This window comes from Sciurus vulgaris (assembly GCF_902686455.1).
Source record: "Sciurus vulgaris genome assembly, chromosome: 3".
NCBI lineage: Eukaryota > Metazoa > Chordata > Mammalia > Rodentia > Sciuridae > Sciurus > Sciurus vulgaris.
This window is the reverse complement of record NC_136463.1, coordinates 19,647,404-19,675,248: the sequence shown is the minus strand read 5'-3', so window position 1 is coordinate 19,675,248 and position 27,845 is coordinate 19,647,404. Positions and strand designations below refer to the sequence as shown.

The following is a 27,845-nucleotide window of genomic DNA, read 5'->3' as shown; positions in this document are numbered from 1 at the left end:
ATGAACCCAACTATCTCCAAAGTCCTTGTTTTCTTCTGGCTCACCATCTGCTTTTCCAACCATACTAACTCCATCTCTTGAACTGATTAACCTGTCCCACACCATTTTAGAAAATATAACTGTTTCCTGCCCAAACCACTGGCACCTACTGTCTTTCTCCCATTCACAGACCTAGAGAACAACAGGAGGGAAATGAAGACAACAGGGCACATGACCAGGGCTTCCCACAAAGCTTGGGTTTTTCACTACCTAAATCACTCTCTCTTCTTCAATTGAATCCCTTAGGTTCTAGGAACTGGCAAAGTCTCCTCTTCCTGTTTCACCTTCTCCAAAAGTCTAAATTCCCATGCAGACTAAATTGAGACAGTTCTTTAAATCAATGACAGGTGAATCTGAAATTTACTTCTCAGCTCTTCTATCAACTGTGCCTCTTAAGAAGCCTGTAAAGAATGCTCTTCTGTAATGGACCCACAATTTTTTACCCATACCCACTTGCGCATACCTCCAAACCCTGGAATCCCCTTCTTAAATGACACACTTTGCACTGTATTTCCAGGTAAGTTCTCAGATGTGGAAAAACAAAGAATAAAAAGTAGGAAAACTAGAGGAAAAGGTTAAGCCAAACAGACACTTTCCTCAGACACCTCAGATACCTTCCTCTGGGGCCTCTAAAGTACGCACAAACCCGAGACATGAGTGATGGTTAAAAAAATTTGGGTTTTATTGTTTTTGCTAAACAATACTAAAAAAAATTTTTTTTTTTCATTTTGAAGGCAGGGCTTGAATTATTTAATTTTGATCCATTTATTTAATTAAAAAAAAAAAAAAAAAAAGGAAGGGGAAAGAGATCATGGCCAAAAAAATAGTAATTAACCCCCACCCCACCCCCAAAGCTCTAGCCAGTCACATGAGCATCACCCACATCCCACTCAGTGCCTGATACTCATCTGGTAGCACTCGTCCCATGAGACCACCCTGAAGGCCCAGGGATAAGTGCCACTTTCAGTTCTCAGCAGGTTAGTCAAACCAGACAAACTGGTGGGCTAAAGTCCAGAAATTCTTTCCAGGTTTTCTGCCCATTGGCTGAGCACATACAAACTATCAATAGCTTGTAAAATTTCAGGGGGTGGAGGCAGGGCAGAAGAGCAGGAAGATGACAAGAGAAACTAGAGGTCACCCAAGCTTTTTCCTGGGCTAGAGGTTCTGAATATAGATTTTAAGAGGTCAGGTAGACAGACTCCATGTTTCTTAGAAAAGAAAATCACCCCTCAAGGAAGAAGAGCTGAGATGTGCCATGCAAGCAGTTCTCTGCTTGCAGAGGCATAGGAGGAAGGGCAGCTGACTCTCCCATGTGGAGAGTGGCGAAGAGTATCTTCTAGTACCATGAAGTACAACAAAGGCAGAGGGAGAGTCCTGAGGCTGGGGCCAAACGTGAGACTGTTACATACATAAAGACTGAAAAGCTATCAGGAACCCTTAAAGCCAAATCCCATCTGCACACACTGGCTCTACAAAGTGCTGCAGGAGATTCTTGCTGTAACTAAGTCAAGTTAGTTGTCCTGGCTATTATGGGTGGTGGAAAGGGCAACACATTTTTTTTTTTCCAGAAGGATGAGGTGGGAAGAACGGCCATGATCTAGTAAAAAGAGACCTGCAAGAAGCAGAAAATATTTAGAGAACATTTTAATATATATTTTCATATATATATTTAAAGTTAAGAAAAATAAAACTAATTCAAGCCATGCCCTGTGCAAAAAAGAAAAAAAAAGTTAAAGAAAAAAAAAAAAAAAAAGAAAAATTTAAAGTGAGACCACTGTCTGCTGCTCAGGTCTCAACTTAAGAATCACAGTCAGCTTGTTACTTTTATTTTGGAAGAAAAGATGTAAAAGTTTCTTTCGATCATTCAGAAGGCAAGTGTAGCCACTTATAAAAACAGAATGGCAGGAACAGACTAGGAAAGGAAAGTCAGAAGTCAAAGGGCAGAGCCGGAAAGGAATTTTCAAAAATAAAATTAACAAGGTGACTGTTCCAGAAGGGGGCTGTGAAAAGGACATGGTGGACCAAAGTCTGTTAGTCAAGTAATGATTCAACTTTTAAATTATTCTCTTGTTCTTTTTTGTTGGGTGTTTTGTTTGTTCAAGTCTAAGATTTGGAAATGCTGACCCTTTGTTAACAAGAGCCAACAGGAAATATAGGATCCCTTCCCTCCCCCGGCCTGCCTCCGCTGAAGCCACCACCACTGCCTCCTTGGCGGGATGCTGGAAGAGTCCTCCATGTGTGTGGACTCAGGATGACAGAGCAGCCTCCTTCTGTGGTTGTTGGGCTTGTGAACGCTGCAGTATCTTTTGGCTTTCCACATCTCTAAAATGTTTTTCAACCTGAAAGAGACCAAGGAGTCAAATCAGAAAAGGAGATGAGCAAGCAAGGTCTCCCACAACCCAGCCCTTAACAGCCCCAGCCCAGCTGTCTGACCCATGAACTATGCATGCAGACCTCCGCCCTTGCTGTCTATGGGCCATGTCAAGCCTGAGGTAGGCAGAAGCCTTTGATTTCAGTCACATTTGTGGCAGTTTAGCTAAAAGTGGTTAGAAATTGTTGAATCAATTAACACAACATAAAATGAGGAGAGATCATTATGACTCAAATTCCTTCTCTCTTCTTTATACAAATGCTGAATGAAAGCTAGGGGGAGGGGAATTAGACTTATACCTTTCACACCCACAACAATGGCTTCTCAGTGTTCCTCAGAGCAAAAAATAAAATACATAAAATGGCAGGGGTATTATTTTATTTTACCAATGCTATGCCTCAATTGAGAAAGTCAGGTGATACATGTAAGGTCAGAGATGCCAATGGTACTTGATTTACACCACTAGTCCTTCCAAAAAGGGCATCTGTGGCTAAGAAGAACCTAAGCAAGGATAGGAGAAACTGCTCAGGTCCAATACCACAGAATGGCCTGGCTAACTCTATAAAGCTGTGTGGCAAAGGAAATGGGGCTGACCACTCATGGTATTCCATAATGCCCAGTGGTTCCAACCCCAAAGGAGTGTCCAAGTTACAGCTGCAGAGTCCCCACAGTACACAGACGTCAGACAGGGCTGCTAGAGGAAACATTATGTATGTAAAAGCACCATGTCCTGCTCTAATGCTGGTACGGTAGGGCCAAGGAACCATCTTTCACTAGTCTTACGGTTCCTTTACTTACTATTTTGCGTACATGGCTCAGTGCACTCCCCTCTTTGCCTTTACAGTTTTCCACTTGATATGGGGGTGTAATAACAACTTCTTCCATGACTACGATGTTTTTTTCTTGCCATTTACAGTCTTTAATGCTAGAAGGAGAAAAGAACAAGTGAAAGGTTACCTCTTGGGGGCATGCCACACCTCCTGCCTGATGAAGAACTAACTCCAGAAGGCTGAGTCCAAATTCCCAGCTCAGCCAACGGCTAGATGACAACAGCCCAGAGAGAGGAGCCAGGATACTCTGGGCACCACTGGCTAGGAAAGCAATGAAACTGATGTACATTTATCCTGGGGAGAATCCAGAATTGTTACTCTGAAGGATCAGGGACCTGGAGAACCATAAAAAATTTATCCAAAAAAAATTCAGTTACAAATAAACAACTAAACTCAGGCCACTAGATTCAATTTAGATAATAGTAAACATTTTCTATCCAGGGTTAGATAGTATGTATTTTAAGCTCTGCAAGCCAGTTGGGCTTTGTCACTATGGAACTCTGCCACTGTGGTGCAAAAGCAGCCACAGGAGATATATATACAAATGAAAAGATTTGGTCCACTGGTATAATCTGCTCACCCCTGGTGTAGGGAGAAATACTATCTCTACAAAGAAGAAACTCAGCCAGTAAAAACTCAGTCAGGTGCGGTAGTGTATGCCTGTAATACAGCAACTTGGGAGGCTAAGGCAGGAGAACTGAAAGTTCAAGGAGAGCCTCAGCAATTTAGCAAGGTCCTAGGTAACTGAGTGAGACCCTGTCTCAAAATAAAAAATAAAAAGGGCTGGGGATGCAGCTCAGTGGTAAAGTACCCCTGGGTTCAATGCCCGGTACCAAAACAAAAAAACTCCCCACTTTACAGATCTATACTTTGTCACTACCACCCACCATGGGAGCTGCTCCTCTAACTGACCCCGCACATTTCTCAGACAACTGGGCATTTGCCAGACTGGCTCACACTTTGGGGAACCCCAGGACAGCTGATACTACTAAGAGAGTTCCTTCACATACCTGTAAATGCTCAAATATACCACAGCCTCACATAGCTCTGGTGCCAGCTGCCATCTGTGCACCAGATCCAGGGTTAAATAGGGTAACAGAAGGCAGCAGGGGGAAGGGGGATCTCAAATGTTCTAGTTTTCAGCAGTTAGTCAAATGACTTATTCTGTGACAAAATGTCTTTTACAAGTGGCAGGATGAACTTCTGCTCTCCGTAAGTCTCCGTTTATCTCAATGTACAACAGGTAAAAGTGATACAGATATAACTTTCCCATAATAAAACTGCATCAACTTTTACAGAAAGGTACAACAAAAATAAGTGAAAATCACTAGTTGTAAATTATAGACTACTAGGTTTGGAAGGGAATTTTATGGATAATCTAATCTAAAACTTTAAGTTTTATAGACAAGAAATTGAAACCCAGAGATGATGCCTTGTCTGTGATGACACTACTCTTCTGTTTAGAAAGCAGCAACAAGCACTGCATCTCTGGATGCAATGGGGTTCTGCCCACATACTTTCCAGCTTCCCTGGCACACTTTTAGAAATCAATGACCCAAAAGTCTACCACTAGACAACACAGCCAGGCATGATACCCAGGACAAGGGACCCCTATGCTCCCCCAACTCACGTCTTGTGAATGGTCTGGAAGAGCTGCTGGCCCTCTAGGGAGACACCAGCGCTGATTGCATAGGCCTGGCTCAGCTTCTCCTCCTTCTCTGTCCGTGCTTTGCTGGCAAGCTGGGATGGGGGAGAGAAAGAAACTCAGAAAAGCATTCACCTTTATTCTTCCCAAGTCAGGACCTGAGCTGAGAAAAGAGGTCAGAAAAGACCAGTCTGGATAGATTCAGTTTTATCAGAGATTCAAAGTGAAACAAACAAATAACCCACAATATAAATGTGGGTTAAATGCTACTGAACAGATAAATGCTATTCCTGGAAAACAACCCCTTCCTTCCTCCTTATTTTTCCTGGGTACCTCCCATGTGCCAGACATTTGCTAGATTACATACAGTATGAAAGGGGGGGGGGTCGCGGGGGGTAGAAACGAACTATAAACAAGTAAATAAAAGCACAAGACAATCTCAGACAGTGATAAGGGTTAGGGAGAAAATAAAGCAGGGTAATATTACAGAGTATGACTATGATGGTTAAAGATAAAAGGTAATACATACATTTCTATCAAAAGGAGAAAATAATGTTTATCCACTACTGTGTCAGAGCCTCAGGCTTAGAAATTAACATGTACCACATCTTTACAGACCAAAATTCAAGGCTCTTGAGGCTCTGCCTTGTACAACACCATTATCACACTCACATGAGGAGGCAAGACTCAAATAAACCTAACAAGATTCTGCCTACTTTCATCTAAGCTGACAGCAACCCTGCCCTGTTTATGGGGGAAAAAAATGATCTGAATTCTACCTCAGTTCCTTCACTGCCCTCTGGTGGAACAATCATAAATTCATCAAAAGAAATTCTAGTAAAATCTGGTAATCTATTAAAATTTTAAAAATTTCTCCCAACATGGGTGGGTAACCTATCAATCTATCATTCCAACCCACACAACTCGGTGCTACAGACTTCAGAAGTACATATTTGTGTAAGACAAAATAAATGTGCTAGACAAGGTGGTTAAAACAAAGGAAAGGCAGATAATGTATCTGAAAGGCAAACAAATGGAGATTTTTCAGCCCCATGAACTTAAATAACTGAATATAATGATACTGTAGCATACTAAACACATGCAAAAACAATCTTTCCCGAACATCAGATCCTTAAATACAAAGAGGGAATACACCATCAGCATGTTCTAATAGTACTTAGGTGCTTTGAATCCTTAAATATTTTTATTCTGCTTTTATAGAGACCCGTCAAACCATCAACCAAACATATTTCTATAGAAGGAAAAAGTAAACTAAGTCATCTTAATTCTTTGTTGGTAAAATGAAACATTTTATTAAGGCTTGGCTTTGTTATTAAGAAAAGGAAGCCTTCAACTGGGTTATGGGGAACTGGATAGATTCACTGTTGCCTGAGTTTCAAAAACTGTCTGAGGGAGGAGGAGATGTGAGGGCAGAAAGGCTAGCACATACATGCTGTCATCTCAGTCTCCCCAGAGAAGAGAGGAAAGCAAGGCAAAACAGCAGTGATTTGATGCCAGAGCTAACAGTCTCTAGGACATGGAGAAATACATCAACAGCATACAAATAATCTTTCTGGCTTGGCCACTTTTCTGGCCTCATCGTGCTAACCTTTAGAGAAACAAGTGTATAGGACTGACAGCATTCTGAGTGGTAACAATTCCAAATGTACCAAGAAAACCCTGTGGCTTGAAAGCATCCCATTTCTATGAAAAAAGAACTGTTGATGGCATTTGTTTTTGCATGGTGCTGGGGATTGAACCCAGGGCCTCATACACACTAGGAAAGTGTTCAACTACTGAGTTCATACCCCCAGTCCTCATGGTGTATTTTAAACTACACTTACTCAAGTACCAAAAAACCCTGGTAACAAGAAAGGGCTTCACTTAGTCTCGTTTTCTAAGCAATGCCTTAAAAAATCTAAAAAGTCTCCAAGGAAAAAAGGGAAAACTTGGAAGGCAGTGGAACTCCTGGAAAGCAGCTAGTGGTCAGGCAGGGCTTCATCTCAAGAGCCAGCAGGAGGGTTTTACTGTGAATTCTCAAGCCCTTTAAAAAATGTTTTTCAACTGGAAAACCAAAATCATCTCCCAAAGCTGGGTCACACAAAGTTGCTTCTATAAAGTTTGTGGTGGCTAGTAAAATGTCCTTGTCACCTACACAGTAGCTCAAAAACATAACATCACCCCATTCAGTAAGAGAAGAGTAAGTTCAGGAAACCAGGCATCTATGCAGAATGTTTAAAAATGGAACTGACAAATTAAGCTGGGAGTGGGGGTGCTGGGAAAAGAGTCATTTTGAATTTTTTACCAGAGGCAGAACAAAATGGATATAAATCTCAGTCAGAATGATTATTTAGACAGCAAGAGTAAAATGACACTTTAGTTATAGAACAGTAGTTTCAAAATACACCCTGTGTCCCACCCTCTTCTCCCAAATACCAATTGCACAATCTTGTCTGAAAGCAAAGGAAAATGGACTAGGTGATTCTCCATTTGTTCTAATGTGAACAGATCCCAAATGTTAAATAATGTAAGGGGGCACTTGGAACTCAGTAGAAATGAATGCAAGATGACTACATTTCTTCTTTTTTGGGGGGGGGCGGGAGGAGTGCCAGGATTGAACCCAGGACCTTGCACAAGCTAGGCAAGAGCTCTACCACTGAGCTGTAGACCCTGGCTGTATTTCAGTATTTCAATGCAACCCAATGGCCTCAACTACTCTACCTGGATCTGCAATTAGACTTTAGGGACCTAGATTCACTGCAAACCCTGAAGCCTTCAGCTATCAGTTCACAGGTTGCATTTTCATGGCAATTTGAAAAATGCTTCAATCTGGCATTTAGTTACAGAAATCTGCTTTCATCAGGAAGTTGTGCAAATGGGATAAATTTTTCTCACAGAGGACCCCACCAATTAGATATGAAGAAATTGTTCTAGAAGTTGTTTACTCTCTTTAAAACTGAGGGTCGGAGTGGGGAAGAGTACCTGTTATATTTTAGGCATGAAAATTCATGCGGAATGTGGATAAGCCTTCTTTTGTAGAGCAAATGAATACCTCTCTACATTGAATTGTCATAAAATCTAATTTTTTCACTTCATCTTTTATAAATGACTATACACCTACATTCCAAGTTATTAAGTTTATGATTAATGTCAGAATGCCAGAGAGAAAAAAATAAAAGCTGCCCTAAGTAGTAAAGGTGTAGGGTGTGCCTTGTAAGCTGGAGAGGGTCATAGGGATTATGCTTTCAAATGTAATGACTATTGCCCATTCTACACCTATTTTTAAAGACAACATGCCAGCTGCTGGCCTTGCTACCATACAAAAAAAGCACTAACTAGATAGAATCTCTAAGAATAAAAGGCACCAAGTTTAAGGATACACTGGGTTCAGGCAAAACAAGAAGCATAAACCTGCAAGTATGTGTTAACTAATGTGCATGTGGCTTAACTAAAATGACTGCACATGACAACCTGCACTTACCTGCCTTTCCTTTCATTTTGTATGATTCCCAGTGAAAACAAAGTCAATCCTTGTCTACTAACCAGTGCTTCCTCCAGGGGCCATTTTATATATAGCACCTTGATGTGGGCAAAGGAGAAAAGTGCATGAACTTGATACCAAAGCAAATCAATATAAAAAGGTCTAGTTCTGCCTGTCACTGCATAACCCTTACATGAATGACTTTTATGAACACCAAGGGCACACACATATCTCTTTGTGCATTCAGTGACATAAGGGGAAGAGCAAGGAGCCACAATGACTACAAAATCCAGGCAATATGCACATCATCTTGTTATTTAGTTATCAGCTATTTCCAGACCAGGAAAGCACAGGTGCTGTGGGGATTCCTACCACAAGCATTTAACAGGTTGAGACAGCTGATACAACAAGGGAAGCAGAGTCCAGAGAAAAACCTGCTCCGTGTGACCTACTGACTCCAATGAGACACTCTCAGTTTGTCTTCTCTGTATATTTGGGTCTTTAAACCAGCTGCCCTCAGAGAGGGGTTAGAAGGCACTGCAGCTGCTACCCTGAAATACTGGTTGCTGCCTGCAACCCGAGGGTGGGGTGAGAGTCAGGGGGTGGCAAACGAGAATGGTTAAGAACTATCATCCTAAGAAATCTTGCTCATGGCTCCTTTGGATCTAAGGTAGGCACTGAAAGCCCTCATTCTTAGCTATCAACAAAAGGCTCTGAAAAATATTTCTTCCAAGTATCAGTACGCCCAAGTCTCCTTGTTCACTAGAAAACATCTGCTTAAAATTTTCTAATAGCCAGCATAGTAGTGCACACCTATAATCCAAGCAACTCAGAAAGGCTAAAGTGGGAGGATTGCAAATTCAAGGCCAGCCTCAGCAACTTAGGCTCTGTCTCAAAATAAAAAATTGGAAGTACTTGAGGGAAAAATAATAATTATAAGTGCTGGGGGAGTAACTCAATGGTAAAGTCACCTGGATTCAATCACCAACACCATAAAGAAATAAGTTTCTAATAAAATACTATTTTGAGCCCAGGCACTATGGCATGCATCTGTATTCCCAACTACCTGGTAGGCTGAGTGAGGTAGGAGGAATATTTTGGTAACAAGGTAAGATTCCATCTTTTCCAAAACAAGAAAAAAGAAAAATATCCTGTTTCTTACAACATTAGACAGCTGGGAACTCAAAAAATACAGTATACCTCTTAAACTTGTGTCCTAGAATTCAAAATGATGAATCAAAACATTGAATCGAGGGCTGTGGGTATAACCCAGTGATAGAGCACTTGTCTAAAATACGGACTTCCTAGGTTTGATCCCCAGCTCTGGCAGAAATAGAAAAAGAAAACATTCTTTAAACAATCCTATGAGCCATGCATGGTGGCACATGCCTGTCATCCCAGTGGCTCGGGAGGCTGAGGCAGGAGGATCACAAGTTCAAAGCCAGCCTCAGCAACTTAACGAGGCCCTAAGCAACCCAGGGAAACCTTGTCTCTAATAAAATACAAAAAGGGTGTGGGGATGTGGCTCAGTGATTAAGTGTGCCCCTAGGTTCAATCCCCAGTACCAGAAAAAAAAAACACAAAAAACAAACACACACTGTAAAACTAAACTGCAATCCTTTTTGTTGTTTGTGTGATGGTAGGGATTAAAGCCAGGGTCTCACACATGCCAGGCTCTACTGCTGAGTTACATCCCCAGTCCCAACTCTCTTTTCTTTTTAAAATCAATACACTCTGCTGTTTCCACTAGACAAAATTCCTGGTACAGAACAGGCTTGCCTGTCTTTTAGGGAAGACCTTTCTTTTCCAAATAGGGCCCCAGTCTTACCCTAAACGTAAAGAACCATCCCCCTTATTTCTTTGGTTAAGGTAATTCACAGGGACATGTCAAAGAAAATATCCTGTGTGAGAAAACATTTCAGGCCAATATGGTTAAGTATACTCCCCAAATCCATTGTTTTCTGATGTTCTAAGAATAGAGAAAGGTAAATCAAACCAAGTCTCCTGCACATTAATGCAAACATGTTAAGTGCTTACTTAGTATGATGAAAAGATGAAAATACTGCAAAACCAGGAGCCCACATTTTCACAATCACCAGGTTTGTACAGAACACCCGTAAACACTTCCATATTGCTACCATATAATACAGAACCAGATTCAAGTCATAGTCAATACACATTAGACAAAGTTTTATCTTCAACTTAGTTTAAAATGCAAACTAGATGTCAGAAAAATCAAAAGTTTTTAACAACTATGTGTAATTATGTCACAAAGTCAGGCATGGTGGTGCATGCCTGTAATCCCAGAGATTCGGAAGGCTGAGACAGGAGGATCACGAGTTTGAGGCCAACCCTAACAACTTAGCAAGACACTCAGCAACTTATTGAGACCCTGTCTCAAAATTCAACAAAAGTAAAATAAAACCAGGCATGGTGGCACATGCCTGTAATTTCAGCAACTCAGGAGGCTGAGGCAGAATTGAGAGTTCAAAGTCAGTCTTGGGGCTGGGATTGTGGCTCAGTGGTAGAGCACTTGCCTTGCATGTGTGAGGTTCCATCCTCAGCATCACATATAAATATAATAAAGGAACTGTGGTCCATCTACAACTAAAAAATATATATATTTAAAAAAAAAAAAGTCAATCTCAGCAACTTAGGGAGGCCCTAGGCAACTTAGTGAGACCCTGTCTCACAATTAAAAATAGAAAGTGGGCTGGCAGGGGCTGGGGATATAGCTCAGTTGGTAGAGTGCTTGCCTCACATGCAAAAGGCCCTGGGTTCAATCCCCAGCATCACACACACACAAAAAAGACTCAAAGTAAAAAGTGTTGGGATGTGGGCTCAGTGGTTAAGTGCCCCTGGGTTCAAGCCCAGTATACAAAAAAAGAAAAAAAAAAAAAAAAGGGTTATAATTATGAATTATGTCACAAAACATTAGAATAATTTCCTAGATGTGACATCCTTTAATAAACTGCTGTCAAACTTACATGTGGCTCTGCCAGAAAGAAAACTGGTTGAGATACAAGCTGAAATTTAACCCCAAAAATTTATCTCTGAGAATGTGGGCTCAAATTAGCCACCTAATGCTCCATGAGGGAATTAGAAAAGCAGTAGGAGAGCTATAATGCACTATGCAAATATTAGCTGTTATAATATTATTAGCATAAAGAAGGTGGCTTGTGGGTCATTTCAGAAAAATTCATACAATCCAACCCTCCTTTAGCCAATGAGCTTAGATTGATTTTCCCCTTTTGTCTTATACATTATGTATGTTTACGGAATATAACATGTTACAAGATACAGATGGTAAAATGGCTACTATAGTGGTGAAATTAACATATCACTATCTCACATAGTAACACACCTTGTATTTTCTGTAACAACTGCTAAAGAAGTTATAAATCCTAGAAAGTATTTTCCAAAACATAACTGGGATATTTACTTGGAAAAGGTCTTTATCATCCAAATTGAGAGGCTCCACTTGTAGGGGGTGGGGGGAAGCTCATTTTTCTTTTCTTTATTTTTTTATTTTTCATTTTTTTTGAGATGGGGGTCTTCACTTTGCCCAGAATGGTCTCAAACTTGAAATCCTCCTGCTCAGTCTCCCCATCTGATGGGATTACAGGCATGAGCCACTGCGCCCAGTTAAGAGTTCAATTTATTCAGTGATAGAGCCATGTGCTGCTGCTTCCTGGGTTCTAATAAGAGGAAAAAATAAAAAGGAGAACAGAAGTGCCAACATCTTCCCCTCCAAAAGAGAAATTCCAGCTCAAATCCCTTCTAGTCACTAGATGCATGACTCCAGTGCCTCACACATGCCACACATCTAGAGGCAAGATATATGTCTCCCTGACCCATGGTATCAAAATCCATCCTGAAGGGTTATTGTTGGAGTTTAGTCAAGTACATCTGTAAAGTCCCTAATGTCAATACTGGCACTTCCCACCAAAAAAATAATAAGTATGCAAGGCAATGCAATTAGCTTGATTTACCCATTCCACAATATACAAAAGTATTCAAAACGCAATACAGCATTCACTTCCTGATCACAGCTGCTTTCTGGCTGTGACGATGGTCATGTGGTTTTAGGGTCTTTTTTTTCTTCCTTTATTTTTGCGGTACTGGGGATTGAACCTAGGGCCTTGTGTATGTAAGTAAGTGCCATACCACAAAGCTATATCCTCAGTCCTTTTTTTTTTTTTTTAAATTTTGAGACAGGGTCTAGATTCCCCATGCTGGCCTTGAACTTGTGTTCCTTCTGCCTCAACCTCCCAGGAAGTACAGGTGTACAGATGTGAAAGTATGCACCACAATTGGCCCTGGGTTAGTCTTATTAATTAATTGATTGCAGTACTGGTGATTGAATCCAAGACCTTATGCATGCAAGCTATTATCAGCCCCCTGGACGGATCATTAAAACCCTGTTTTATTGGCCCAGTTTTTTGGAAACTGTTCCTAAAGACCAAACCCTGCTAAAATAAAAATTCCCCAAGGACAGGGACCTTTGTTTTGTTCACTAACACATCCTCTAAGAAACCCAAAACAGAGCCCAGTACATAGCTGATGCTCAATAAATACCTGACAATTGATTAATTTTTTTAATGAGGTATATGTTAAATATGATTTTTTTTTTTTTTTTTACTTGTCAAATGAAATGCTACATGCACTCCAAAAGAAAGCAAATAAATATTGGTCATTAAGAGTCCTTTCCCAGCTGGGCATAGTGGCACACCACTGTAATCCCAGCAGCCCAGGAGGCTTAGGCAGGAGGATCATGAGTTCAAACTAGCCTCAGTAAAAGCAAGGCACTAAGCAACTCAGTGAGACCTGTCTCTAAAAAAAATACAAAACAGGGCTGGGAATGTGGCTCAGTACACCTGAGTTCAATCCTGATATCCCCTCCACAAAAAAAAAAGTCCTTTCCCAGGAACTGAGTTATAGCTCAGTGGTAGCTTGCCTAGCATGTGTGAGGCACTGGGTTCCATTCTCAGCACTGAAAATAAATAAATAAATAAATAAATAAATAAATAAATAAATAAATAAATAAATAAATAAATAAATAAATAAAATATAAATGTCCATCAACAACTAAGAAACAAATTAAGAGTCCCATCCCAGTGGGCATCATGGCACATGCCTATAATCTCAGCAACTGGGGAGGCTGAGGCAGGAGGATCACATGAGTTCAAAGTCAGCCTCAGCAACTCAGCAAGGTCATAAGCAACTAAGTGAGACCCTGTCTCAAAATAAAAAACAAAAAGGGCTGGGGTTGTAGCTCAGTGGTAAAGTGCCCTTGGTTTAAATCCCCAGTACCAAAAAAAAAAATCATTCTGACACCAAAGATATAGCCACTGAAAATGCAAAGTTTCTAAACTGCAAAGATGAGCATTGCCATTTATTCTCCCCATGCTCACATCTCAGAAGCCTTCCCTAAAATGCTCACTACTCTAAGGGCTGGCAAACTATAGTCTACCAACCAAATTCATTCAGACAACCACCTATTTTAGTAAGTTTCACTGGCTGGCACACAATCATGCTCATTTGTTTATATACTATCTACAAAGGCAAATTTGAGTAGTTTTGACAAAGACAGGAGAATCCATAAAGCCTAAAAGATGATGTATCTTTTTTTTTTTTTTTTGGGGTACTGGTACTGGCTATTGAACTCAGGGGCACTTAAGCACTGAGCCACATCCCCAGTCTTTTTTTGGATTTTATTTAGAGAGTTCCGTTGAGTTGCTCAGGACCTGACTGACTTTGAACTCATGATCCTCGTGTCACAGCCTCCAAGCTGCTGGGATTACAGGCGTGTGCCACCATGCCTGGCACTGACTCTTTATAGAAGAAGCCTCCTGCCCACTTTTCTTTTGCAGTAGCTGGTACTAAACCAGAAGCACTTTACCCCTAACTATATCACCAGCCCTTTTTATTTTGTGACAGCATCTGGCTAAATTGCTAAGGCTGGCCTTATATTTGCAATCCTCCTGCCTCAACCTCCAGAGTCACTGGAATTATAGGCATGTGCCACAGTGCCCTGTTGCTACCCCCGTCTTCTATGCTGTCGTAGCACCTTGCTCATACTCCTACTACCACAGACTTTACCATATTGTTACCACGTTAACACATGGAAGATGGGACACAGTTCAGTGGTAAAGAATGTGCTCATCATGTACAAAGCCCTGAAATGGATCCCCAGAAGCAAACTCCACCCACATCAAAAACATAAAAAAGTTGCTGCCCTTCACAACTCCCAAAAATAGGAGATTCCTGAGGACAAGCACAGTATCATAATCATTCTGACATTTCTCAACACCTGGCATAGAGTATAAGAGGGAAAGCAAATGAATGAAGAAACCTTAATGACTATTACAGGTCCATAGAGGCAATCATAAAACTAACAGTTCCCACAGGTTAGGTGACTAAATAGTCACCCAGTTCATTAGCAGCCCAGTGTAAAAAGAATGCACACTCCCCACGTTTTATACTCTTGTCACAGTGTGTAGATCTCTGAATTTTCCAGCTTGGCCACTTTTGATTCAATTTCTAGAGCATTTTCTGGTATCTACATAAGCTAGCCTTAAACATTTCAGTGCTAGAATTCAACTGCACCATTTATTGGATTTCTTCCCCCAAACCTATTCTCTGCCAATTAGAACACCCCTCTATTACCCTGAAGGAGATACCACCACTGACCCACCATACAGTCCTTACTTTGAACTGTCTCTTCATCAAAGAGGTAGAGTACAAAGGCTGGCTATGGCACAACTCTGCCAGACTCCTGGACTCAAAAATCTATATTTTCAGGTGGACAGGTTTTCCCCTCATCCCCTATGATGCCAAGAAGGTCTAATGAGGGTCCCACTGAGTCAGTTGGCTGACATGTATTATAGCCTGACCTGAGTCATGAGCTTTGGTTTAAAGCACTGCATCCTCTACCACAGCTGTGAAGCTGACCTCAAAGTCTGAATGCCACTGAACTTGACTTTCAAAAAATCAGTGATATAGTGGACATGGTGGCACACACCTATAATCCCAGCTTCTTTGGAAGCTGAGGCAAGAGGATCACATGTTCGAGGTCAGTCTTGGCAACTTAATGAGTCACTGTCTCAAGGGAAAAAAAAGGGAGCTGAGAGTTGGGAATGTATCTCAGTGGTACAGTAGTTATGGGTTTGATCTCCAGTACTCCCACCAAAGCCAGTAATTTTTTAAATGGCAGTTAATCACTAGGCGAGGTGGCACAAGTCTCCCAACAATTTGGGAGGCTGAGGCAGAAGGACTGTGAGATCAAGGCCCATCTCAACAACTTAGCAATACCCTGTCTCAAAACAAAAAATAAAGAGTGCTGTGGATGTGTCTCAGTGATAAAGCACCCCTCGATTCAATCTCCAGTACCACCCCAAAAAAAGATAAAATGGCAGTCATTCATTCTACCTCTCTGACCTCATCTGATCCCATTCACTATTTTACATGACCCCTGACACTCAGAAATGATGCACTCTTCCTCTCCACCTCTCACCTGCATCTTCATGATACCTGTATGAGGAAATCACTATCTTCCAAGAGCTAGATGCAAATCTTACTGAAGGGCTCATACCTGAGAATACAGTCTTGAAAACATATTCTAACCAAAAGGTTACAGTCTCTAGGACCAAATGTAATTCTAACAAGGAATTTTTTTCTTGACTAGGTGTGTACCTTACTGATACATCATTTACTTAGCACGCACGAAGTCTGGGGTTTAATATCCAACCTCCAAAGGAAAAGAAAAATTTTTCTTGCCATATGTAGTGGTTACTTCCCTTCCCACATTTACATGCCTTCTACCTCCTACCAAAATACACATGCCTAGGACTAGGAGTGTGGCTTAGTGGTTGAGAGCTTGCCTAGCATATGCAAGACCCTGGCTTCAATCCCTAGCACCAAAGAAAAAATATATACAGACAGACCTAAACAGGTAGCCAGGCTACTTCTGCCTCTACTTAGTAGTAACTTCATACTTCCACATATTTGGATCAAAATATAGTCAAAGACCCTGCTAAGAGGTTAGTTCCAAGAACACAGGCCATAATACAGGGTCTATCAACTACACCAGGAATTTACTCATATGTGGGGTTCAACCCTTAAATCACCAGTAAATTCTAAAGTTATGATGAATTTTAGCTGTGAAACTGGTAGAACTCAAAACAAGAACAGCTGGACATGGGGTGCACACCTGCAATCCCAGTTGGATGCTGAGGCAGGAAGATCACACATTCAAAGTCAGGCTCAGCAACTTAGCAAGGCCCTAAGTAACTTAGCAAGGCCCCATCTCAAAAAATAAAAAGGGGGCTGGGGATATAGCTCAGTGGGTAGAGTGCTATGCCTGGCATGCACAAGGCCCAGACCACACAAAAAATAAAAAAATAAAAAAATAAAGAAATAAAAAAGGGCCAGGGATGTGGCTCAGGGCTAAGCACCCCTGGGTTCCATCCTCAGTACCAAAAAAACAAAATAAAAACAAAGTCAATTATTCCCTCAGTATAACATCAGTGCTTACTAAAGGTAAGCACTTATGTCAGTTTCTTTCAAAAAGTATACTTTGGAGATGGGCACCACAGCACATGCCTCCAATCATAGCAACTTGAGAGGGTGAGGCAGTTAGGAGGATCACAAATTTGAGGATAGACTCAGCAACTCTGTGAGATCCTGCCTCAAAATAAAAATAAATAAGTAAATGGACTTGGGAACAGCTCAGTGGTAGAGCACACCTGGGTTCAATCTCCAATACCAGAATGAATGAATGTAAAGTTTAAGCAAAGCACAATAGCACACGCCTGTAATCCCAAGTTGAGGCAGGGGGATCTCAAGTTTAAGGCTAGCCTGAGCAGCTTAGAAAGACCCTGTCTCAAAAAATAAAAATAAAAAGGGCTGGGGATGTAAATCAGTAGTATAGCAGTTGCCTACCATGCAGAGACAAGCCCTGGGTTCAATCCTCAGGTTCAATCCCCAGTACCACCCAAAAAAAAAAAAAAAAAAAAAGACTTTATTGTAATCTTGATTATTTTTTTTTCCTTTTCTGAGGACAATGTCCAGAGACACTCAGAATGGTTCAGCATTTCACATGCCATTGCAAGCTTTCCTACAATACAGCCATTAACAAAATTAGGCTTTCCTGAACCCCTGGTAATAGAATTATTTACCTTTAACCAAAAAAGTTGGGAAAACACCAAAAAATCAGCACATGGTATGTGCCCAGTCAGACTTCAAGAGGTTCATGCTGTAAGACCTAAAATTCTGATGAGATTGCCTAAAACAAAAAACAAGTCAGCAGGGCCTATGTGTGCTAAAACGTGTTTGTGACAGTATCAAGTATGCTCTTCTTAGTGAAGAGCAGAACACTGTTTAAAAGTCTTTTTGTGGGGGCTGGGGAGATAGCTCAGTCGGTAGAGTGCTTGCCTTGCAAGCACAAGGCCCTGGGTTCGAGCCCCAGTACCCAAAAAAACTAAGTCTTTTTGTTTTGTTTTTTTTGGTACTAAGGATTAAACCCAGGGGCATTTAACCACCAAGTCACATCCCCAGTCCTTTTTTCTATTTTATTTAGGGACAGGGTCTTGCTAAGTTGCTCAGGGCCTTGCTAAATTGCAGAGGCTGGTTTTGAATTTGAGATCCTCCTGCCTCAGCCTCCCAAGCGGCTTGGATTACAAGCATGAGCCACCTTGCCTGGCTCTTGTTTCTTTTTTTAATATTTTTGTAGTTGTAGTTAGATAGCATGCCTTTATTTACTTTTTGTCATTCTAAGGATCGAACCTAGTGTCTCACAACTGACAGGCTGCCACTGAGCTACAGCTGCAGACCCCAGCCCTTTCATGTATTTTTTTATTTAGAGACAGGGTCTCACTAAGTTATGTAGGGCTTTGAGGCGTTGCTGAGGCTGGCTTTGAACTCGTGATCCTCCTGCCTCAGCCTACCAAACCGCTGGGATTACAGGAATGTGACACTTCATCTAGTTTAGGTTTTGAAGATAGACAGAAAGCTAAACAGAAAAACAAAGCTTCTTTAAGTGATGAAAAATCAAAAGGCTTTAAAAAAAGAAAACTGTCATTTTTTCCATATTTTCAGCCTTATCAAACCCCTCCACCAGACTTATCTCCAGATTCCATTTTTTACTCAGTGGAAGCCAACTCATTCCTCATTACCAGGGGTTGATGACAAGCTCTGTGAATCTCTTCTTTTTGGTTCCCACTTGGTCACTAACTGCTTGCTGTTAGTAATGGAAAACAGGTCAGAAATAGATTGAAAAAAGCTGAGAGGCCAGGCCTCCAGGTACATATGCCTATAATCTCAGCAACTCAGGAGGCTGAGGCAGGAGAATCCCAAGTTTGCGGCAAGCCTCAGTAACTTAGCAAGACTCTCTCAAAAGGACTGGGGAAGGGCTGAGGAAGTAGCTCAGTGGTACACCACTTCCTAGCATAGGTGAGGTCCTGGGACCCTGGATTTGATTCCCAGCATGATTCCCCACCCCTCAAAAAAAGGCTGTGGTCACAAGTCAGTAGTAGCGTGCCCCTGGGTTCAAGTCCTACAACAAAAACAAAAAGGCTGACAGGGTAAAGTGCTTACCCAGTATGCACAAGGCTATGGGTTCAATACCCAGTCTCTCTCTCCAACCCACCCACAACCCCTTGTGTCAACACACACACAAGGTTGACAAACCAGTCAGTGGTTTGGTAAGGAAGGTGAATACCTAAACTGTATTATTGTGGATTTCAATTTTCCATGCTTTGTTTCTTTTTCCTGTGTCCCCTACCCACAACAACGCTTGCAGAAAAGTATTCTCGAACACAGGAAAGTGACATATCTCATTCAATGTACTGCATGAATTCTTCTAAGTAAATAAATAATACACACTGGCCTTGGTTCAGTAAGTCCCTAAGAGTCTCAGAAGTTGAAAGTCACAGAAGCCTCCTAAGTTCTGTGACAACTCATTCTGACCTCCAGGATTCAGGCAAGTGTTCAATTAATTATGCCACCTGATACCACTGCTCTAGAAATTCATGTTAATTCTGGTTACCAATAAGAGGTCTCTTAAAAATATCTTTAGACACAGCAGCACATGCCTGTAATCCTAGTGACTCAAGAGGTTGAGGCAAGAAGAACACAAGGTGGAGGTAATTTAGTGAGACCCTGTTTCAAAATAAAAAATAAGAAGGGCTGGGGATGTAGCTCAGTAGCTAGAACACTTGCCTAACATGTGTAAGACCTTGGAACTGCAAAAAAAAAAAAAAAAAAAAAAGTAGAGAAGTGACTTTAAAGACTTATTTGCTTTGTTCATTTCTGGGTTCTTCAGAATAGACCGCCCTCACCAAAAACACAACAAAAAATGTTTCTCTTTATTTAGAAACTTTTACTTAGTTTGGGTACTCACTTCATTTTGCCCAACTGCTCTATGAGTTACCTAGGCTAAGCACGAAGGGGTAAGAAGGAAGGAGGAAAGATGGGAGGGAGGGAAAGGAAAAAATACTGGGAATTATACTAACCAAATCATATTATTATACTGTGTGCACACAAATATTTAACAACAAATCCCACTATTATTTAAATCATAATGGCACCAATTTTAAAAAGGGAGGGGAGGGAAGGAAAAACAAGAATTCACAGTAAAAATATAAGACCTGAGTTCAACTCCTAGCTCTATCACTTACTAGACACATGACCTTAAGCTCATAATTTTTCTCTCTGAGCCTCCACTTACTGTTCTGTGAGCCGGCAACTATATTCCCACCATAAGAACGGTTGTTCGGGGCTGGGATCGTAGCTCAGTGGTAGTGTGCTTGCCTCTCACATGTGAGGCACTGGATTCAATCCTCAGCACACATAAAATGAATAAATAAAGATATTGTGTCCATCTACAACTAAAAAGAAAATTAAAAGGAAGAAAGAAAAAAAACAACAAAAAAAAAGAACTGCTGTTAGGATTTAACAAGATCCAGTTCAGAGGATAGACTACTAGCTATATAACCTTGAAGGAATCACTTAAAACTGACAAGCCTGTTTTCTCATCTATTAAACAGGGGGAGAAAAGGGGTACTCTAAAGATCACACTGGGCCACGCACAGTGGCTCATGCCTGTAATCCTAGCTTCTTGGGAGGCTGAGGCAAGAGGATCCCCAGTTGAAGGTCATCCTGCCTGGGCAACTGAGCAAGATCCTGTCCAAAAATAATAGAGCTAAAGACAGCTCAGTAGTACAGCACACCTGTGTTCTACCACAGGAAGAAAAAGAATTATATAGGATGGTTGCAAGGATGAAATGAACTGTGTCAAAGCTCTTTGTAAACAGCAGAGCACTAGAAAAGGGTACGGGAGGTGTGATCCCCAGCAAAACTTACAACAAAATAGATTTTCAGTAAATGTAGTGGTTTCTTTTTGATACTGGGGATCGAACCCAAGGCCTTGAGCATACTAAGCATGTACTCTACCTCTGGAGCTATAGCCCCAGCCCTAATTTTTAGTAAATGTTTGATAAAAGCTACACATTAAGAATACCTGATTAATGCTGACATGTCCCAAATCTCCCAAGAACACTACTAACCCATGGGTAATCTTTATCCCCAGAGTCTAAGATGCATAATCAAGTCAAAGAAACCTATTTCATAGACACAGTGAAGCACATCTGAAATCCCAGTGACTCGGGAGGTTGAGGCAGGAGGACTCCAAATTCAAGGACAGCCTTACAAACTTAGCAAGACCCCATTTCAAAAAAAAGGGGGGGATTGGGAGGATGCTAGGGATACAGCTCAGCTGGGTTCTAGACCCCGTTTCAAAGGAAAAAAAAAAAAACTTCCTATTTTACTCCAAGAGGTTCCTGTGGCTTCCATCTCCAAGTAATGATTAAAGTCTTTGTGAAACAGAATGAATCAGAATGGTGAATAACCTGGACCTCACTTATGACTGTATGATCTTGTACTTTTATTTGAATGCTTCTGTCTTAAGAGTTAGGAAAGTCAGAACACTTTAACAGGGTACAATGTTACTAAGCAGAAGATAAGATGATATTCAAGGAGCTGCGACTGTAGATCAGCAATAAAGTACTTGCCTAGCACGCTCAAGGCCCTGAGTTCAATCCCCAACACTGCCAAAAAACAGAAGCTATTCAAGACCAGTCCTCTCCCAAGCTCTCTCTTACATCTCATTCCTGGGATAGACATTAAGACTTTTTAGCCTGTAGTGTGACCTGCCAACTGAAAGTAAAACAGGTTCATTTCCAAGAAGTTGCTAGTTTATACCTTCTCTAGCTGAGCTGTTACTAAGTATTTCTTTTAAAAAATCCTTTTCATTTCCTGCTGGAACAGAGTAAACAAATATCCAGTTTATATCAACAGGTTAATTAGATAGCACCTTACTATATCATCAAGATAACCAACACATGCTGGCATCTTCCACTGGAAGAGTACAGGAATTATGCTCCTTCAGACTGCGAACACCTAACAGTTTTCTTCCAGGCATCTCAGAGTATTTTACCTTCCTTCCACATGCTTAAACAATCCTCCATCTTAAGAAAATCCCAAGTCCATGCTCAATAATGTCATTTAACCATCACGTAAATAGTTGCCCAGTTCAGCTGTTTTCAGTAACAACCAGCAGGTACTATGTGAGTCAATTTCTAAGGAGGAATCATAAAGCATCCTGAAAGGTTGGTTTCAAGGGAAAGAAGATACAGCTTACTCATAAACATCTCTGCAAATGAAAGAAGGAATAAATGAAATCCAAAGATAACCCTCCAACCTAATTTTAGTGTTTAGTTTCTGACTCCTCTTCCCAGCAACCTTTTTCAAGACTTGGCAAGCAAGCCATACAATAAGAAAAGATTTCTGGTACTCCCCAAGCTATCAGCATCTTGCTGCTTTCCTGAAAAAGTGAATAAACAATTAGTTTATAATAATGCTGGTCAACAACTAGAACTAACCAGCAGAAAGGAAAATACTAAAAGCAAACACCATCCACAAAATAAATAACCAAGAGCTATTGTTCTTTGAGGACAAATATATGATGAGAATTGCTTCTTAACTGCTCTCATTTAACAGTGCCACACATTCTAATTCTTTTTTTTATTTTTATTTTTTTATTTTTTTTGCAGTGCTGGGGATTGAACCCAGGGCCTTGTGCTTACAAGGCAAGCACTCTACCGACTGAGCTATCTCCCCAGCCCATCCTAATTCTTTTTGGTATTAGGGATTGAACCCAGGGGCACTTTACCACTGAGCCACATCCCAGCCCTTAACTTTTTTTAATTTTTTTTAGCTGTAGGTGGACACAATACCTTTATTTTATTTTTATGTAGTGGCGAGGATTGAACCCAGGGCCTCACAAGTGCTAGGCGAGCACTCCACCACTGAGCCACAGTGGTGACTCAGTCCTATTTTTTATTTTGAGAAAGGATCTCGCTAAGCTACCAAGGCTGGCTTTGAACGCACAATCCTCCTGCCTCAGCCCCCCAAACCACTGGAATTACAGGTGACAGTAAAGACCCTGTCTCTAAATAAAAATATAATAGGGCTGGGGATGTGGCTCAGTGGTTAAGTACCCTTGGGTTCAATTCCTAGCACCAAAAAATAAAAAAGTCCGTCCAAAGAGGTATACTCTAGTAGGAGGCACCTGACAAGTCAGAGTTTTAAAAAGTTAAAGGTTTCAAAGAATGGGACATCCTGAATGCAATAGCCTTCCACATGAAACCCAAGACCCTCTCAAATCTGTCCTTGGCTCTCACTAAAAAAAAGTGCATATTTCTCTGGAATCCGACGAGAGCTCCATATTTCAGATTAAGACTCACCAGCCTCAGTTACCCACTACTGTCTCATCTGCCTGTGTTTCCTTGCTTTGCCAAGAAAGATGAGAACATACATTATTACAAGACTCCCCTAGAGGGAAAAAAACTTCCACCATACTAATAATTCAAGAGACTTACAGAAAGGCAGCTGCTACTAAAATCAAAGTCATAACTTACTCACCCAATGTATTAAACACCTACTCAGTGCAAGGCTCTATATTTTCAGCAAACTTGGTTCCCATCCTTCCAGGATAGTTTGGTAAGACAAACATTAGGTAAGTAAACAGTATATAATTACAAAAAGGTTGTATGTAAGGTAACCTTAGATCCCAATTTGCCCAGGACACACCAATCTCTAAGTGTTGTCCTAGTATAAATTAAAAGTATTCCCCTTTAATCTAAAAATGCCCCAGAGCTGGGCACAGTGGCCCATGCATATAATCCCAACAACTTGGGATGCTAAGGCAGGAGAATTAAAAGTTTGAGGACAGCCTCAGCAACTCAGCAAGGCCCTAAGCAACTTAGGGCCTAAGCAACTTAGAGACCCCATTACAAAATAAAAAAAGGTTGGAGAATGTAGCTCAGTGGTAAAGCACCCCTGGGTTCAATCCTCAGTACCACCAAAAAAAAAAAAAAAAGCGCTATGTTGATTACAAATGATAACTATGAGGAACAGATATTATGAAAGAGAATGATGGAGGCAAATTACGTTAGCCTGGTCATCAAAGAAGACTTCTTGGAAGAAGTGCCATTTAACTGAGTTCTAATGGATAAGGTCCCAATTATTCTAGAAAAAAGTGTGTTCTAACTACAGGAGACAGTATAGACTATGGAATGATATTGGGGCATTTTATTATTAATCGACATGAACTTTGGCTAAATGAACTGAAGAGTCTAAATAAAGACCTGGGTTCCCAGAGATCAATTTGCACATGGAAGCTTAAAATATACTCTAAACATCTGAAGAAATGTTAGACCTCAAAATTCAAACATAAAGACAAAAATGAAACTCTAAGGCAGTGGCTTTCTAATTTGTGAATCTGAAAAATGCTCCAGTTCTTTACGCAACAAATACATTCATGTGTGTACATATCCACATTACACAACTTCAGAAGGTTGATAGGCAACACCCCTCATCCAACCTTACCACCACCAGAAGCTCATGTAGACTCCAGATTTTTAAAATAAGCCCTTTTTCACAAAGGGTAAAAGCAAGCTCTCAATGCTATTTGGGTATTAGTTCTGTTTTTTGTTGTTGTTGTTTTGTGTGTGCTAGGGATCAAACAGCAGGGTCTCATGCATGCTAAGCAAGCATCCTACCACTGAGTCACACCCCAAGACAAGATACTTCTTAAGGTTTGCAGATATCCAAAAATAAAGAGAAAAACTAAACAAATATATTTTTTAAAAAGATATCAGAACAAGCAATCATATGTCAATGAAAAACAGACAACAATGTATAAACGTTAATGGGGCTCATCTTTCTCACCATTTTGGAGAGCCAGACCAATCCTTGAGTCCTTACCTTACTAACATTGAGTGAAGCTAGGGGAGGAGGGGTTTCTGTTCGGTCATTAATTATTTCCACTTCTGAAACATACTGTAAGTTTATGAGCAAGATGTCTGCATGGTTGGGCTTTCCACTGGAAGAGGGACATTCTGGTGAGAAAATAAAGTTAAGGAAAACAGAGCAAGCAGAGGCACAACCCAAAGGAACAGAGAAAACACAATTCACACAAGGCTTGTGTAATAGGCTTGATGCCACAAGCAAAAGGGTCTCACAAGATTCAAAGCTCTCTTCAGGAAATCTGTTAACCTTTCTCCTGTCCAAACCCATAACCAAAATATTTCAAGGATTTTAAATCCATACACAACCCACAACTGGAAGCCTTCAAAGGGGTTTCTGTCAATTTCTATGGGTTTTACGGAGAGGCATAAAGCAGTTTTAGAGTCTTATGTACTGTTAGCCTAGAACCTATGAAACACAAAGAAGAGCCAGTAATTTTTCTTCTTGGTATAATACAGTACAATGCCCTTTTTATTTTTTTAGGTTTGAGATTTCCCATTTTGCAGAAAAGAAAACTACAGCACTGGAAAGGAAACTCACCCAAGGTGCCCAACTAGTTAATCCATTCATTCATCCATCCATTCAACTACTTACTAAGAGCCTGCTGTATACCAATTAAAAGTAGAGTAAGTCCTTCTAAGATACTTCCAACTAAACCACTGAAGAAAAAGAATTTGGTCCAGGTGTGACCTCTTGTTTAAAAAAGAAAGAAAATGCAACTGTTCTTGTCCTAATTAGTTTAAGAAGACACCTTCTTAAACTAGAAATCTACAACTAGTGGTTAAATGAATTAAAATGCATGCCACTCAAAGGCAGCAGACTCAGTAGGAAACTTCCTTTTGAAATACACCATAAAGGACTACTCAAACAAAAAAAAAAAAAAAAAAAAAAAAAAAAAAAACCAAGAAACCCACCTGTAGCTCCAATAAAAAGGGAAGACCTGGCAAATTTATTCTAACCAGGAAGTGTTTTATTCCCAAGACTGAGTTTCCTGGGTAATTCAGAAATCACTTCCACCCCAAAGGTGCATGCCAGCTTTTCCATTCAGTTTAACACTGCTACTTTCAAAAAGGAGGGTACTACTATAGAAAAGTCAGGACTCCCATGTGCTGGATTAAGCAAGAAAAAAGGAGACATTACTGTCACCTGTAACCCACACACCCATACATGGGCCCCTGAAAAACGTGGCAAGCCCTCTCTGGACCAGGCTTCCAATGCAAACATCCTCAAAACAGCAAATTCCAAATGACTGAGAAACCTAAAAACTAACACTCCCCCCATAACAGGACCACGCAAACACAAGCATCAGCAAAACCAGCCACCAGTTCAGATACAAACTCTGTCCTGCAGTTACTCTTCTCACAACCAGGCAAGGCCCAAATGGTCACCATCCCACCGCCCTTTCTTGGACCAAATCCCATCAGCAGACACCCGCTCCTAAATTCCATACCCTTGCCCTACAGACAGTCCCTTACCCTACACACCCCCTCACTCTATGATTTTACCCGCCCCCCACTCCATCCGGGCTCCAATCCACCAGCCCCCTCCCACCACTACCCCCTCTCCTAATCACTGTGTCCCCTCTCATGGCGTTTCCCACGAAAAGCCGCCCGCGTGTCAAGCACCCCTCCACCCACTGACCCTCGTTTGGGGCCAGCTCCCACAAGGGATGAGAGACAGGGACCCCAAGCGGACCAAAGGGCTAGCGGGAGGGGGAGGGGAGCTCAAGACCGTGCGCATGCGCCCCGGGCGCCGCGGTAGCCGGTCGCCCCTAGGCCCGGAGAGGGCCCTAGCCGCCGCCGTCGTCCCCCACCCCCCCCCCACCACCGCACCTACACGCTGGCCCGGCCTCAGGCTCCACGCAGGGAAGGATACTTAAAGCCAGCATTTTGGACTGGTAGTCGAAGGCTACCACCTCGCCCTGCAGCCGCTGCTCCTGGCACGTCCGGCACGACACCTGGCTCCCAACGCTGAAGTACTCGCCCGGAGGAGCCGCCATCTTGGGAGAGCAGCCGCGGCCGGCGGCGGCGGCGGCAGCAGCGGGCGAAAGCCGGGCCCCCAGTAAGCGCCGCGCCGCGACGTACGAGACGTGATGACGTCGCACGCTGGGGCGTGGCCTGATGCTGGGTGGGGCGGGAGCCTAGGTGGAAGAGGAAAGAAGAGGAAATAAAAGGGAATGAGTACAGTAATAATGTTTGTGCAGCTGCTCCCGCTTGGTTAAGTACATGTGAGGACCATTTTAAAAGTTAAGAATAAATTATCTCAGTGGAATAAATACAAGAAAGAGCTGCAGTTCATTTACTTGCACACCTTGCACACCCAGTGTAATGAATGAACTCTGTAAATACACATATTATCCCCGTTTTTCACATGAGGAATCAGAAGCCCAGAGTACTTAATGAGACTTGCTCAAGATGATTTTAACTAATTACAAAAAGGTTGTGAACAGATCATTGGCTATAGAGTTAAACCGGAATCAATCTCAGATCTGCTATTTACCAAATGATGTGACCTTGACCAAATTACTAAACTGGATCCTGTTTCTTCACTGAGATATAAGTATTAATTATTAAGCATCTAACAACATTTCAAGGTAGGAATCAACATCCTCATTTTACAGAAGAACAAACTCTTCGACTAAAGTTGCACAGGGTCACACTACTGGCAAGGCCCCAATCTGCCTGCTTCCAAAGAAAGTGTTATTTAATTATGTCCTATACTAGATAATAATACGAGCTTCATAAGGTAGGTAGGAAGGTTTAAATGAGATAGTGTATACATGCTTGACACGTAATAGGACCTTAATAAATAGTTCCCTGCCAGGTGTGGTAGCACACACCTAAACGTAGCTTACTCCTTACGCTGAGGTAGGAAGATTGCCAAGTTTGAGGCCAGCCTGGGCAACTTCGGTTTCAAACTTTCTTTTCAAAAAAGAAAAAAAAAAAAAGTGGAGGACTGGGAATGTAGCCTAGCATGTGGGAGGGCCTGGGTTCCATCCCTGATACTAATAAATAAAGAGTATTTCCCCCATGATCACCCATCTGAGCCTAGAGCCCAAGACACTTCTTCATCTCCCTCTTTGCCCTATCCCTCAGAAAGCCAGGCAAAAAG

The 27,845-nt window shown here is 41.4% G+C and overlaps 1 protein-coding gene across 2 annotated transcripts; it reads right to left on the bottom strand.

The window, feature by feature from the left end:
• Positions 1 to 697: 697 nt before the first annotated feature.
• LSM12 (LSM12 homolog) lies at positions 698 to 26,818 on the bottom strand. 2 transcript variants are annotated; one of them, XM_079133486.1, is made up of 5 exons: positions 26,610 to 26,818; positions 24,693 to 24,826; positions 4,871 to 4,980; positions 3,221 to 3,335; positions 698 to 2,378 (listed from the first exon to the last, which is right to left on the bottom strand). In XM_079133486.1, the coding sequence occupies exons 1-5, from the start codon at positions 26,731 to 26,733 to the stop codon at positions 2,286 to 2,288; spliced, it is 576 nt and encodes a 191-aa protein (XP_078989612.1). In that variant the 5' UTR covers positions 26,734 to 26,818; the 3' UTR covers positions 698 to 2,285. The 2 variants fall into 2 exon arrangements, with proteins under 2 accessions (XP_078989612.1, XP_078989613.1); XM_079133487.1 differs by having other exon boundaries at positions 3,209 to 3,335; positions 26,610 to 26,816.
• Positions 26,819 to 27,845: the final 1,027 nt, after the last annotated feature.

Excerpts from the sequence above, each read along its gene's own strand:
- LSM12 (XM_079133487.1), bottom strand. The coding sequence starts at position 26,733 with ATGGCGGCTCCTCCGGGCGAGTACTTCAGCGTTGGGAGCCAGGTGTCG. Across the intron at positions 24,827-26,609 it reads GTCCAAAATGCTGGCTTTAA|AATGTCCCTCTTCCAGTGGA; the intron begins GTATCCTTCCCT and ends TTTTCTCACCAG. Across the intron at positions 2,379-3,208 it reads TGAGCCATGTACGCAAAATA|GTTGAAAAACATTTTAGAGA; the intron begins GTAAGTAAAGGA and ends GGTCTCTTTCAG.